Source organism: Silurus meridionalis, chromosome 23, assembly GCF_014805685.1.
Source record: "Silurus meridionalis isolate SWU-2019-XX chromosome 23, ASM1480568v1, whole genome shotgun sequence".
Taxonomy (NCBI): domain Eukaryota; kingdom Metazoa; phylum Chordata; class Actinopteri; order Siluriformes; family Siluridae; genus Silurus; species Silurus meridionalis.
This window is the reverse complement of record NC_060906.1, coordinates 7,704,610-7,720,103: the sequence shown is the minus strand read 5'-3', so window position 1 is coordinate 7,720,103 and position 15,494 is coordinate 7,704,610. Positions and strand designations below refer to the sequence as shown.

Here is a 15,494-nt window from a genome sequence, read left to right as displayed (position 1 = left end):
ATGAAGGGTGGGAATCGAACCTACAGAGAGAAACACACAACACCCATCTATCTACCCCCCCCCCAAAAAAACCAACACACACAAAAACACGTATACACACATGCACACACCCTCTAAATCACATAAACAAATTCTTACATGCGTTCATGTTTATGAACACATTCATAACACACACACACACACACACACACACACACACACACACACACACACACACACATTCTATTCTTGCTGTGATAATTGCATGCCGGTTTTGGGGTTAGTTGGGGGAAGCAGTGAGGCGGTAATGATGGGGTATGAGGTGTGGTCAGTTTGCTCCCATGAGAGTTTGGCACATCTCGCTATAAGAGGGTGGGGACGGTGTGGCCAGATCTCCAGAGATCTCTACACAGCTTGTGTGTGAGAGCATTTGTGTGTGTGTGTGTGTGTGTGTGTGTGTGTGTGTGTGTGTGTGTGTGTGTGTGTTCATGCTGACTGCCATATGAAAATAACTACCGCACAGGCATCCTTGACGTATATTTGTAGTTTAGTAAAAATATCAAGTCAGACAGAAAATATCCAAATTGGAGCTCACAAAAACAGAACACAGTGAGTACATAGTAAATAAATACAGGCTAGAAGTGGCAGCATTACACACTCTTTAAACCTCATTCGAAACGTCCCCTCCAAAAGTATTTCAACGGCAAGGACTACTCTTAGTGGCTGCTATACACGGCTGCTGCTACACACATCCAGTTTTCAGCTTTTATTGGTTGGTTTTACATCTGGATGTGTTAAACATTGTGTGACAGACCATTTATTTATTTCTTTTAAATTTTTTCTCTTTTCTCAATTTCAAGCTTCATTTTCTCTTATCTCTTAAAGACATCTCTCTGGTCATCATGTTGGTTTACCCTTTTTAAAAACAAGAAACATCTGTCAGTCACATGTTCCAATATTTTCAGTCACTTGAAAAGTGGGTGTGTTCAAACATGTAAATCGGAAAGTGAAAGCTGAAATTCTGTTCTGTCGTCCCATGTTCGTCTTATGAATTTCAAACCCTAATGTCTTCTAAGACCAAGTAAATGTACAGACTGTACAGCAAAAAACAAACAAATAAAACACGAGTTGACTTTTCTATTCCAATAATTTTGAAGTGGAATGTTTTAAAAAGGTCCCAGATTTCAAGTCATTTTTGAATAGTTGTATTGACAGGCAAAGACAAGAGAATGAAGAAAATCCTAAGTTAGATGCCACAGAAGTGATTTGGGGCCCTTGAGCAAGGCCATTAATTCCCTGTACTTCACTTGCGCTATATTATGGCAAACACCAGCGTTGTAACATCTCTTGGATATGCAAAGAAATAATTTCACTCTATTGTAATCATACATCAAGTAAAAGAAAAATCCCCTTTCCTAAATGCTGCAGTGTTTATTGGCTTTCTTACAAATATTACTCTCTTTGTGTAATCATTTTGGCTATTGATTTCTTTAAATGCCTCCATACTTGACTGTGTGAAGATAATGCTAATTCTCAAACTAGAGAGAGAAGTGCGGTGTTTAAGAGCTGTGTTCTCCTGCCCCAGCTATTTGCATGAGCTCCTGCTGTGCTCAGTAAACCCTCGGCAAAGAGGAGTGGCGCATGTTTCTGTAGCCACAACCGAACCCTTCTCCACCAGACACAGCTGCATCTGGCCCTTTGTGTCTCTGTGTGTGTTGTGAGTTGTGTGTGTGTTTTTAAGGGGGTGCGTGACCACTGCATTGTGTGTGTGTACAGCAGGATATTGACCTGAGCCATATGCGCATTGTGTTATTGATTAGGGCCATGTGTGCGATCGCAGGAGCTGAGCTCGGTTTTGGTTAACAAAAAAAACTCTAACGACTCGCTCCTTACACCAGCGTCACATGACACTCCCTGGCTATGCAGATAAACTAGCAAAGTACCCTCAGGCTGCAGTGGGTTTCATTTTAAAAACGACAAACTCATCATGAGGTTAATGTAATGATTGAGAGATGTTGAACGAAAATGGATTCATGGAGCTTTTACACGAAAAATTTGCAAATCAGAGTCATTTCATTGCGGAATTAACACCCTGCCTCGCTTACTTCCCCTTCTTTGTCTCATTCACCTTCTTTTTCTTATTCGTAGCCAGGATGACAGGAAGCACACCCACAAGTCTGTAACAAATGGATTAGCACTGCACCACGACAGGATCATGACCCTAGCTCGGTGTCGATGCTAGAGCCTCATGACTGGCGTTGTTAGATGAGGCTTATAGTTGCTTAGGTTCTGGTTGTGTCTTGTTGCTCAAGATATTTCATGTATTCTTTTGGTTACTGTAAAAAAACGGCATAGATTGTATTAGCATAGATTGCCAATTTTCCACCAGTCCATGGAACTTCAATTTCAACTGTGCTCCACCTAAATGCAGTTATAAGAAATTATCGAAAAAACATACTCTGGGAAATGAAAGCAACATTTTCACTAGTTGATTGCATTAATTCTTTGTATAGCATGATTCGAAAAGGCTGTAGCTACAGCAGAGCTTTCAATACAAACAAATGTCATCAAAATATTTTGCTATTGCTAAACATGTAGCTAGGCCTAGCTTGCCATAATAACTACGCAATTATTTTTAATTAGAAGTTTCCCCTATGGGTTCTCTCTGGGCTCTTCTCTGGGTTCTCCCCCTCTGGTAGGCTGTGATAAATTACTCCAAGGTGTGAATGAGTGTGTGCATGTTGTCTTCTGATGGACCAGACACCCCTCTGTGGTGTATCCTCACCTCAACCACAATCCTCTGAAATTCTTCCACTAATGGACAGACAGACTTTATTGGTCCCTGAGGGGAAATTTGGGTGGTGTAACGATTTTCCAGCATCAGTGTTCATGCATGTAACAGCTCTGTAGGATCAGTGCTTGACGGTGAGCTACCATTTCAGATGCCTGTAAGACACTATAAGTGTCTTTTTTTTTTAAGTTTGTTGAGCTGTTAGTCGCTCTGAAAGAGCATGCATGTCGACAACGATGAGTTCTGCATTGAATGGCTGATTTGTTCACACCTGTGTTAATGTAGATACATGAGTGGAAGCCTGTTTGTTTATTTGCTCAGAGCTTGTTGATGACTCAGTGCTGATGGCTTCCAGCTCAGTAATTGGTTTACCGGCAACTCGTCTACCTTGCGCTGTTATTTTAAATATATCTTTAAAAAGACACGTTTAAAATAACAGTAGGTTTATGGAGTGGGAAGTCTTGTAGGGACAGCCAAGGCTTAATAACTAAGTCAGTCTTGAGTCACACAAGTTTCCAGCATAAAATGTTATTCAAATTGTTTTACACTGGTTTTCACCTCAGCTTTATTTGCTTATGATCCAGAAAAAGAAATACTCAATTGTAATTGTTCTATGTTAATATACTTCTGTATTATTGTAATTCCCCAAGGTGAAAAGAGTAATAAAATATTCTACCCAAGTAAATGTACTGTTGCTTCTTTTAAATTGTATTTTTTAATTCAATTAAAAGTGAAGTTACCGGTCTAACAATCTACTCAATTAAAATAGATTTTTAGTAAAAAATATTGGTTTCTTTTTTAACAACTGGGGGTGAGGTGGGGGACAAGGCAATACAAATCTCAAACTAATTGCTTTTAAAATGTAGTTAAGTACAATACTTCAAACAAAACATACTTAAGTAAAAGTAAAATTGCACAAAACAACTACTCAATTAAAGTAACGCGAGTAAATGTAATTTGTTACTTCCCACCTCTGGTATTCAAGGTCCAAAGCCGAGTAGCCAATCATTTCACCGTAGCATTTTATCATGGTAGAGCTTCAAATCATCATCTGCATTGACTTTCTTTTGCTACACAATGGAGTAAGCTGTGTGTGTGTGTGTGTGTGTGTGTGTGTGTGTGTGTGTGTGTGTGTGTGTGTGTGTGTGTGCGTGTGAAAAAAATAGTATATATATAATTTGAAATAATTTGCAGTGATGAACCTGAGCAAACAAACTGCTGACTGTACCTCAACAAAAGCTTTCAATATACTGAAGAAAGCAAAAACCTGTAGAAAATGTCTCTTCATGGGAGGAATGAATTCTGTCTAATTTGAAAAAAGAAATGTGTTGGGACAAGTTTTGTTAATTTGCCAACATTTTACATGCTATACAGTCTTCTTCTTTTGGCTTCTTCCATTAGCGGATCATATGTCTCCATTCCTCCCCCCCGTCCTCTACATTAGCCTCTTTCAGCCCAACTGTCTTCTCTCATCACATCCATAAACTGCCTCCTTGGTCTTCCTCTTTTCCTTCTTCCTGGTGGCTTCATCCTCAGCATTCTCCTACTGATATACCCCATGTCCCTCCTCTGCACATATCCAAACCATCTCAATTTCGCCTTCTTCACCTTGTCTCCAAAACAACCTACATGCACTGTCCCTCTAATAAACTCATTTCTAATCCTGTCCATCCTCATACATGCTATACAGTAATTAGATAATTTAATGTTTCAATGCTAACACCAGTTTAGACTAGCATTGCTGGTCATTAGCAGTCTAACACAACTTTGTAGAGAGCAATCATATTGTAGTTAATGGTAAAAATATTATGTTTTCAGGCAAAAACAAGACCATAATATATATATGAGAACAAATCATAATGTTTTAAAAAATCTTTGAAGCGGATGAGATAAAGAATGAAGCAGTTCAGAAAGTTCCTGTTGTAAATAAAATATCTGGCTTTATGAACAATGAACTTTTTGGTCACTCACGTCATTGCGTGACCAAAACATACTGCTTTGCCAACATGGTGGCGAGGCAGTAGTGTGTGGCTTAAAAGATAATCATGATAAGTAAAATTATATATATTTTTTATATTATTAATTTTATATTATTTAGTAAATTTTGGTAGTTGTGTTTTGAATTCATGAAGGGTTTAATGCATAAAATCTTATGCATTAAAAAAAAATAAAATCAAGTGACATCTACAGGCAGAAAGGCAAAGAGGCCCCTCCATTGCAGGTGCCTCTTTGCCTTTCTGCCTGTAGATGTCACTTGACTGCTCGCTAACCAACTCTTTGGTCGACATTTCAGCCTGTGTGCCGGAATGGGACTGCATTTATGAACACAGCTGGTGTACTTTTGCCACTTAACTCCTTGTTCCTATTCTGTTTACAAGGGATTTTGTTGCAATCACATACCTATTTTACTAGATCAAGCTGTGACATCCACAAACTTTCTGTCATGCGTTCGGCTGGCTTTTCCAGATCCATTCCTCATCGGTATGATTGCTTACTTGGCCGTGAAACTGTTTCTGCAGCAAAGGATTTAACAACTGGAAGCCGAACTTGAACAAAGAGGAAAGACTGAGCAGGTCAGAGCTGCCACCTACACCAGCTACATTCCTTTGCAGGGGTTTGTGGAAGAGGGCAGCCAACGCATCACAGCTTTCATAACACCCCGGGGACTTTATAAGTGGTCCAGATCTCGTTCAGACTGTCTTAGGACCTTTGGACTGCTGAGTTCCAGCGCAGTATGGAGGCATGCTTGCTGGGACTCAGAGATAACACCGTCTTCCATACTTAGATGATAACCTTTTACACAGTAAGACATTTGAGGAGCACCTCAATGATGTCAGAGAAGTGCTATGTTGGGACCAGAGTAAATGGGGTAAAGCTTATAGTAAAGAAGGCTGAGGTAAAGTTACTGGGAAAAATAGTGTTGAAAGTGTGTTACACAATGGAACCCCAAAAAGATTGCACATGTGCGAACAATAATGGACCAAAAGCCTTAAACAATGGGTGACCTGTCAAACTATCACGCATATATTCCTAATTTCTCCCAGATTGCCAAACCTCTGTATGAATTTTTGTCAACAAAGAAGCTTTCAAAAAATGGAGCAAGCCATAAAAATGTCAACAGTAAGAAAGAAAAGGGGAAAGGGGCGAAAAACAGCTCAACTTAATGACAGTCAGCTTCTTAAGTTCCGGCTGAGCCCTTCGATCTTAGGCTACCGTGAGTTTGAAGAGCATGTCATATCATTTGCACTATGGAAAACTGGAATTCTTGGCATTGAAATGGGTCGTTTGAACGATTTTGTGAATACCTATATTATGCAACCTCCCTTTGTGGTCTATACGGACATTAACCCCTGAACATATGTTTTGTCCATGGCCAAATTCAATGGCAACACTCACCGATGGATGACAGAGTTGGCTGACTACAATTTGCCATCAAATATAGACCAGGCCGGAACACAGAGATGCTGAAGTACTGTCAAGGATGCCTCTTAATATTAAATGCAGGCCTGTTTGCATAAGGCCAGTCCAAGAGTTATCGCGGCTATCAATCTAACTTCTTGTGAAGTCGGATGAACAGAGGCCTTGGATGTGCCGAATGACTACAACAACAATTTGTTCTAAAGTAGATCAGGATCAAGTGGAAAAACAGATGCAGAAAGTGAAATCTTAGGAACTGAAACAGGACCAAGAAGAAGATACAGTGCTCTGAAAAGTATGAGAGTATGTGGTAGCAGATCTCTGGCCAAGGTTGGTGAGATGAGACCACTTCAATGTGGTGACTGTGTACAAGCAGAGAAGAAAGTCATACCTGGACAGGGAGGAATACTATGTTGACAATTAGCAGGACAAACAGATAGTGCTGCCCAGAAAACACCTCAAGGAGCTTTATGAGGAAATGGGGCACCAAGGAGTGGAGCACACACTGAGTCTCATCCAAGAGAGATTTTATTGGCCTTACATGTGGGGTGATGTGGAACATTGTTTTACCAAAGTGTGTAGCTGTTTGAAACAAAACGTCCAAGATCTTTGCTTACATTGTTCTCAGGCACAGATTTCCCACCAAACTCCACCATGATCAGGCAAAGAAATTTATGAACAAGTTGTTTGCACAAATTATGGAACTCTGTGATATCTAACACTCACTCACCACACCATACCACCCTGCTGGAAACGGACAGGTGGAGGTGGAAAGGTTAAATTAAACATTGATATCAATGCTCAGATCCATGCCAAGTCAAGGCAAGGCTGATTGGAAGAGCTCCTTAAACAAGGTAGTCCATGCATATAACTGCACACGAAATGAAGTAACTGGGTACGCTTCATACTACCTTCTGTATGGGACAAACCCAAGGCTGCATATTGATTTGATTTTTGAACGGAAGCCAGGAGAGTTTGGAACTTCATACAGTGATTATGTTGCCAAGTGGAAAAAATGCATGGAATAAGCGTATAAATCGGTATCAAGAACAAAAAAAAAAGAGCACAGCAGGACTATGATAAGAAAATACACAGAGCGGCTCTCCAGTCTAAAAACAGTGCTGGTGAGAAATTGTGGAGAAAGAGGTGGTCTGGGAAAACTTCTTCATACTGGTGATGAAAGGAAAGGAAACTCAGGAAAAGATGCAGATGTAACAGAAGACAAAAATGAGATGGTAGAAATGGGACAAGAGATATCATCAGACAATGGTAGCCCAGCTGTAACTGACCTGCCACAGAGAAAGTAATCTTAGTGCTGGAGATTTGTGCTTTCATGTTGTAAACAAAGAAAGAACATACATTAAACAAACCCATTAAACAACGCATGCCTTGAACTTTGGTTATTTTATCAATCCACAGCAGCATGAAATGGCCAAATTATTCTATTTTTTTTGTACACATTTAGCTCTTATTATCGTCCTATTGTACTGCATTTGTTAACTTTGTGTAGTCCTGTGAATAGGTTTCTTTGTTCTTGTGTTATCTTGTGTTCCAAAGACTCATATACAGTGGGGTCAAATAAGTAATAAATATTTGATACACTGACATTTTTAAGTCTCCCACTTACAAAAAACAGAGGGATCTGCAATTTTCATCATAGGTACACCTCAACTGTGAGGGACAGAATAAAAAAAATCTTTGTATGATTTTTAAATAATTAATTTCCATTTTTTTGCATTAAATAAGTATTTGATACAATAGAAAAATATAACCAAATATTTGGTACAAAAACCTTTGTTTACAATCACAGATGTCAGACATTTCCTGTACTTTTTGAACATTTTTGAAACACTGCAGCAGGGATTTTGGCCCACTCCTCCATACAGATCTTGTCTAGATATTTCAGTTTAGGGGCTGTCGCTGGGCAACACAGAGTTTCAGCTCCCTCCATAGATTTTCTATTGGGTTCAGGTCTGGAGACTGGCTAGGCCACTTCAGGACCTTGAAATGCTTCTTTCTGAGCCACTCCTTAGTTGCCCTGGCTGTGTGTTTGGGGTAATTGTCTTGCTGGAAGACCCAGCCCCGACCTATCTTCAATGCTCCTATTGAGGGAAGGAGGTTGTTCCCAAAATCTTGCGATACATGGCCCCTTCCGTCCTCCCCTCAATATGGTGCCGTCCCCTTTGAAGAAAAGCAACCCCAAAGCATGATGTTTCCACCCTTCACGGTTGGGATGGTGTTCTTGGGTTTGTACTTATCCTTCTTCTTCCTCCAAACACGGCAGGTGAATTTTATACCAAAAAGTTTTTTGGTCTCATCTAACCACATGACCTTCTTCCATGCCTTCCAGGATCATCCAGATGGTAGTTGGCAAACTTCAGATGGGCCTGGACATGTGCTGGTTTGAGCAGGGGACCTTGCACACGCTGCAGGTTTTTAAAAAATCTATGACAGTGTAGTGTGTTACTAATGGTAACCGTTGAGACTGTGGTCCCAGCTCCCTTCAGGTTATTGACCAGGTCCTCCTGTGTAGTTTTAGGCTGATCCCTCACCTTTCTCAGGATCATTGATACTCCACCAGGCGAGATCTCTCATGGAGCCCCAGTCTGAGGGAGATTAACAGTCACCTTGAATTTCATCCATTTTCTAATAATTGCGCCAACAGTTAAATTCAATTAAAGTAAATTTTATTTGTATAGCCTATTTAACAATGAACATTGTTCTAAAGCAGCTTTACACAGATAATGTGGTGATAAAGAATGAATAAGGTGTTCTTTATTAGTGTAAGTTTGTCCCTGATGAGCAAGCCGGTGGCGACTGTGGTAAGGAAAAACTCCCCGAGATGGTGTAAAGAAGAAACCTTGAGAGGATCCAGACTCAAGAGCGAACCCATTCTCATCTGGGTTGCACCGAATGTCCATTTATTACAGATAAACAATGTTGCGAGGTGCAGTGATAGTAATCAGAAGCAAACTGTAGTCCTGAGTCAGTTGACATTGACTACAGTCCAAATCCATCCTCAAAGCTCCCCTTCTTACTCCGGAATTTCATAGAACCACCCAAGGCGTTGATGAGAAACCATCCACAGCTCACAGCTGTACAGAGTGGCCTCCAGTCGAAGAGGACATTATACAGAGGCAGGCCTGGATGAAGTGGGAAGATCCACGGAGGGGAGAGGGGCAGAAACAGTGGTCACTGGAACCTCAGGAGCATGTTTAACTCGACCGAAAGAGAGAGAGAGAGAGAGAGAGAGAGAGAGAGAGAGAGAGAAGGATATGGATTATTATGTGTCCTTATTGTTGTGTAAAAGATAAGGACACTGTGCAGTTGGAGACTCCGGCAAGATTTGCTATGGCGGTATAACTAAAAGGGAGAACCAGAAAGTAACACAGACATGAGGGATCTCTGGGATAAGAGATGACCCACCACACCACCGTCAACAAACCTGAGAGAATGTGTGAGAGTGAGGGGGTGACAGCATACAAATATCCCAGTTCACCAAACACTCTATATCCATTATCCTCCAGATCTTTTCCTTTACCTAAGAAAAAATCTACTGATAAAAAACTGAATATGTTTTCAGCCTCGACTTGAACACTAAACCTGTGTCTGAGTCCAGAACACTGATTGGAAGGCTGTTTCATAACTGTGGGCCTTTATAAGAAAAAGATCCGCCCCCTTCTGTTGTCGTCATTATTGGAGGTACCAACAAATAGCCTGCACCTTTTGATCTAAGTTGGCAAAGGGGGCTCGTAATGGTACAGAAGTTCACTCAGATACTGCAGTGCGAGGCCGTTAAGTGCTTTATACGTCAGTAGTATTTTATAATCAATGCGAGATGTAATTGGGAGCAGTGTAGACTTAATGAAACAGGGGTGTTGTAGTAATATTTTCTTTTGGACTCTTGGTGCTGCACTCTGAACTAACTAAAGCTTATTTATGCACTTATTAGAACACCCAGACAGTAAAGCATTACAGTAGTCTAATCTAGATGTAACAACATCATATTTCTAATATTAGCAATATTTCCAAGGTATAAGAAGGTGATCATGGTAATATTATTCACGTGAGCCTCAAAGGAAAGACTATTGTCAATAATCACACCAAGGTCTTTGACTGCTGTACACACTGAGATAGAAACATCATCCAGAGATGCTACATAATCAGAAAGTTTACTTCTAGATGCATGTGGTCCTATCTTATCTGTTGCCTTCTCACCAATCAGTTTGCCTATTGTCCTGTAGCCCATCCCAGACTTGTGCAAGTCTCTTTTGTTCCTAGTGTCCTCAGCTCTTTGGTCTTGCCCATAGTGGAGAGGTTGAAGTCTGATTAATTGAGTGTGTAGACAGGTGTCTTTTATACAGGTAACGAGTTCAGGATAGGAGGGCTTCTTAAAGACTAAAAAACTAGTCGAAAACTAACACTAACAAGTCTGTGAGAGACAGAATTCTTGCTGGTTAGTAGGTGATTAAAATACTTAACGTAATTTCCGGACTATAAAGCGCACCCATATATAAGCTGAATTATACAAATATTTTTATTTTTAACATAATTAAGCCGCACCTGTCTATAAGCCGGACATAAAGGCTTATACACAGCCAGTGCGGCTTATAGACAGGTATACACTACTTTACACAGGCTTTAACGAAAGACAAGTTACACACATGAAATATTTTGCGCTTCCTTTAGGAGCATAGCGGTATTTTGGGAATAGCATGCCACTGCATTTTTCCAGTATTACTGCGTGTGTTCAAGACGAGGATTATGTCCTTATTATTTTCTGATGCTGATTTCTTTGTTTCTTTGACTAACCCATAACGCTGTTGCCAAGAAAAATAAAAAAGCACGAGTTTTGGAAACCTGTCTATGCTTATATGATTTCTGTTGCAACTGGAGTTAGTGAGCTCTCCCTTCACCCTGACTCAACGCGTAACAACGGCTTGTATCTAAACAGTAGCTGACCAAGTAAGTCATTGTTCACTGTCTTCCTCCTTCCTTTCACAACTATTTCTCTCCTGAGTTTATCTTTTGGCATCGGCGTGCGTTGAAAAAAAACTTTTTTTCTCCCGATGCCATGCAGCTCAGAACACAGGTCAGGAAAAATTCATAAATTACCCGCTTCGTTGTTTAAGCCGCAGGGTTCAAAGCGTAGGGAAAAAGTAGCGACTTATAATCCGAAAAATATGGTATTTCATGCAATAAAATTTAAATGTATTATTTAAAAATCATACAATGTGATTTTCTGGATTTTTTATTTATTTTGTCTCTCACAGTGGTGTACCTATGAGGAAAATTACAGATCTTTCCGTTCTTTGTAAATAGGATAATTAAAAAACCGCTGGGTATCAAATATTCATTTGCCCTACTGTACAACTGTGTGCCTCCAACTTTGTGGTAAAGAACAACACATGGCTGGAAAAGACAGGTGTTCCAATACTTTTGTTAATATAGTGTTGTTGTTTTTTTTGCTTAATTAGTGTGAAACATTTTACAAATGTACAGTCACACATTTCAAACACTACACAGGCGTATATTTGTATCATACAACAAGGGTATCATATTTAGTACATACAATTCTTGCCTCAGATCTGCTCCACAAGCTGATTTAGGAGCATAAGCATTTATACTAGAGCAGGGCAAAAGGTTTATTAGCACCGAGTTTACAGGAACTGAAAATTTTATTTTGTTTTGTTTGGGTTGCTGTCCATGAGATGTTCATTGCAATTGACAAGGATGGACAGGATTAGAAATGAGTTTATTAGAGGGACAGTGCAGGTAGGACATTTTGGAGACAAGGTAAGGAAGGCTAGATTGAGATGGTTTGGACATGTCCAGAGGAGGGACATGGGGTATATTGGTAGAAGAATGCTGAGGATGGAGCCGCCAGGAAAGAGGAAAAGGGGAAGACCAAAGAGGAGGTTTATGGATTTGGTAAGGGAAGACATGCAGGAGATTGAATTGAAAGAGGCAGATGTAATGGACAGGGGGATAAGGAGACAGATGATCTGGTGTGGTAACTAGGGTTGCAAAAAGGGGCAGAAAATGTCCAGGAATTTTGGATATTTTTGGATATTTTGGAAATATTCCATGTTGAAACTCACCAGGCTTTTATGAGAATTAATTTAAAAATTGGGAAATGTATATAAACTTTGTCGTATACAAATATAAATACAGTATAAACATTTTGTTTGCTCATAAGCTGTTGTGTTATGTGCAAATTAATATTTTTAAAAAATGACATTTTTGACTTTTATTTAATTGTTAGTATTATTTTGTTGCACAACAGCTTACACACAGCAGTTTTAAACATAAATTAGTGAAACATTTATGTTATTTAACTGAATAGATTTTTAATTTAACAGAATCTTCGCAAAACGTAGTTCATGCCATTTAACCTTCTATAGATAGATAGAATAGCCTTTATTTGTCACATATACATTACAGCACAGTGAAATTCTTTCTTCGCATATCCCAGCTTGCTTGGAAGCTAAGGTCAGAGCCTATGGTCAGCCATGATACAGCGCCCCTGAAGCAGAGAGGGTTGAGGGCCTTTCTCAAGGGCCCAAGGGTGGCAGCTTGGCGAAACCGGGGCCTGACCCCCTAACCTTCTGATTAGTAACCCAGCATCTTAACCACTGAGATACAGTAATCAACTAAGATATCCTGTTTTCTTTGCTAACGCCAGGTCTAGCATTGCTGGTCATTAGCAGTCACTAACAGAACTGGCTAGGCAGCAGTCAAATTCTAGCTAATGGTAAAAAATATATTTTCAAGCACAAAAAACACCAGAACATTTATGAGAACGAATCATAACAGTAAAAAAAGCTTTGAAACATGAGATAAAGAATGAAGAGTTGAAATTACTGAATTTCCAAATAACTGCACCTAAATGTCTGAGTATCTCCAGAGAAACTTAGTTTGATATTTTAAAATATACATAGCTGTGTAATATAATTACTGTAAGCCACAGTAATACTGATAGGGGAAATGAATTCAGATTAATGAATCAACGAATGATTGAATGAATGAATGCTGTTAATGGGTCATGCAGCACCACACAAGCACCGAATGTCCTTTCTGACTTTCACATCTCTACCATCTCAGGAATTTCCATGAAGCGATTCTTTGTTCTTTCTTCTAAAATCAACTTGTTTCCACCTTATAATAGCAATGTCAGGTACAGTTTTTAAACCTAAGGCTGCCATGCTAATAATAAACCTTGCTTGTTAATAGTGTCAAGATTTACCTTTTTTTTTTGTGCAGGGACATCAAACCCGACAACATATTGCTGGACATGAATGGCCACATTCGCCTGGCAGACTTTGGCTCCTGTCTGAAACTCATGGAGGACGGAACAGTAAGTCCATCCATTGTGCACTAAGATTCAGGTGCAGCGTTATAGAGCTCTATTGTTGATTCCCAGAGCTTGAGGCTCACTGATGGATGCAGTTTGTAACTCTGAGCTGTGCTTCACTCAGGTGCAGTCCTCGATTGCAGTGGGAACTCCAGACTACATCTCTCCTGAGATCCTGCAGGCCATGGAGGATGGGAAAGGAAAATATGGGCCAGAGTGTGATTGGTGGTCTCTGGGAGTGTGTATATATGAGATGCTGTACGGAGAGACGCCGTTTTACGCCGAGTCACTAGTGGAGACGTACGGCAAAATCATGAACCATAAGGTGGGCAAAGAAATGCTGATAATTTGTAACTCTGTCTAGTCATTGTCTAGTTGCCTCATCTTCTCAATGAGGTCATCATTCTCTTGTACCAAGGTACATTTATCCTTTTGTTCTCCATAGGAGCGCTTCCAGTTTCCCACCCAGGTGTCCGATGTATCTGAGGAGGCCAAAGACCTCATGCGCAGGTTGATCTGCTCCCGTGAGCACCGACTGGGCCAGAACGGCATCGAGGACTTCAAGAGTCACCCCTTTTTCTTAGGCATCAGATGGGATGACATCCGCACTTGCGAGGCTCCGTACATCCCTGAAGTCAGCAGCCCCACCGACACATCCAACTTTGACGTGGAGGATGACTGCCTGAAGAATTTGGTAGGTTGTGGAAATGTATTCCCCTAGACTCTTTTCCCTTGATACCCAGTCACTGAATTTTTGGTAGAAGATCTCCTTTTGGCATTCTACGTCATATTAACTAATAAACTGGATTTAATGGTGTTCTGTAGCTTGTTTAAAGGTCATTTTTTGCTTTGCTGTTTATGCTTTTCCAGAACTTTTTGACTTAATAATTCAGTTAGTTTATGTCATCAAGTATAAGGTTTTTGGGATTTTTTTTTTTGCAGGAGGTCGGCCGTTTAATTGGTTTTACTTTTAGTTGTTTGCTGGAACTATTGGCTATTAGCAAAAATCCATACCGATATTTTTTTCTGGCTTCTGGTCTCTAGAGGTGAATCACTGATGCCACGTGCTGTTTGTTTTTACACATGAGACGATGCGCTGCACGGAGAGCGCTATGTTATATTTATAATGTATAATTTAATAATTAAATAATTATATTCATATTTATTTCCTTTAGCACATTTTCCAAAGTAGTGCTGTTTTTATTATTTCTTTGTAATAAGTACAGTACTATTTTACATGGAGTGTTATGTTGGTTTGGTTTTATCCAGTGTCTATTTTAAAAACTACTGGATGATTAATCGGTTATCTGCAAGTACGATCCCACCTTGCTATCGGTATCGGTAATATCCACGATCAGTCAACCTCTATTTTTTCACTTTATATTGAGATGATGTGATAATGTAATTGCATGTAAATTAGATCATTTTATTAACTAATTATGCACCTTCTGATGCTACATTTACAGTTTTGTTGTAATAGGGTTGAATACTAATGCAGTTTCGTATATTCTAAAATCGCAATCTCAGTTCAAGGGAGTTGAATGCAATACTTTAAATGCAAGTCACCGTAGGAACCATTAAGTCATAATGATGCAATTCATTTTAAAGTGGTACATAAAAAAACTGATTTATTAGCGCTTTATTATCGTAGGAGACGATGCCTCCACCCTCCCACGCGGCCTTCTCTGGACTCCATCTCCCGTTTCTTGGCTTCACCTACACTAGCAAATGGTAAGTGTTCAGTGTGTGGGTTGCTTTTCCTCAAAACACTTCGGGGAAATCTGCCGTGATCTGAAGCGTGTTATCACGAAAGAGGAATTTGTCACCGTTGCACAATCCGCTATACAACTTCAAGCTTCATGTCGAGTTACGTGTAACAGTATATGCTTCGGTTTGTAGTGATGTGGGTTTTTCGGGTGCTTACATTTTTCCCTTGCTATTTAAATGCGAATG

The 15,494-nt window shown here is 39.9% G+C and overlaps 1 protein-coding gene across 4 annotated transcripts in view; it reads left to right on the top strand.

Moving 5' to 3' along the window:
• cdc42bpab (CDC42 binding protein kinase alpha (DMPK-like) b) overlaps positions 1–15,494 on the top strand; it is an 87,866-nt gene that overhangs the window by 30,034 nt on the left and 42,338 nt on the right. For all 4 annotated transcript variants that reach the window (XM_046836624.1, XM_046836622.1, XM_046836623.1 and 1 more), the window contains exons 6-9: positions 13,451–13,544; positions 13,666–13,866; positions 13,987–14,235; positions 15,193–15,272. In XM_046836624.1, coding sequence (XP_046692580.1) covers positions 13,451–13,544; positions 13,666–13,866; positions 13,987–14,235; positions 15,193–15,272 — 624 coding nt within the window. The remainder of the gene's footprint in view (positions 1–13,450; positions 13,545–13,665; positions 13,867–13,986; positions 14,236–15,192; positions 15,273–15,494) is intronic.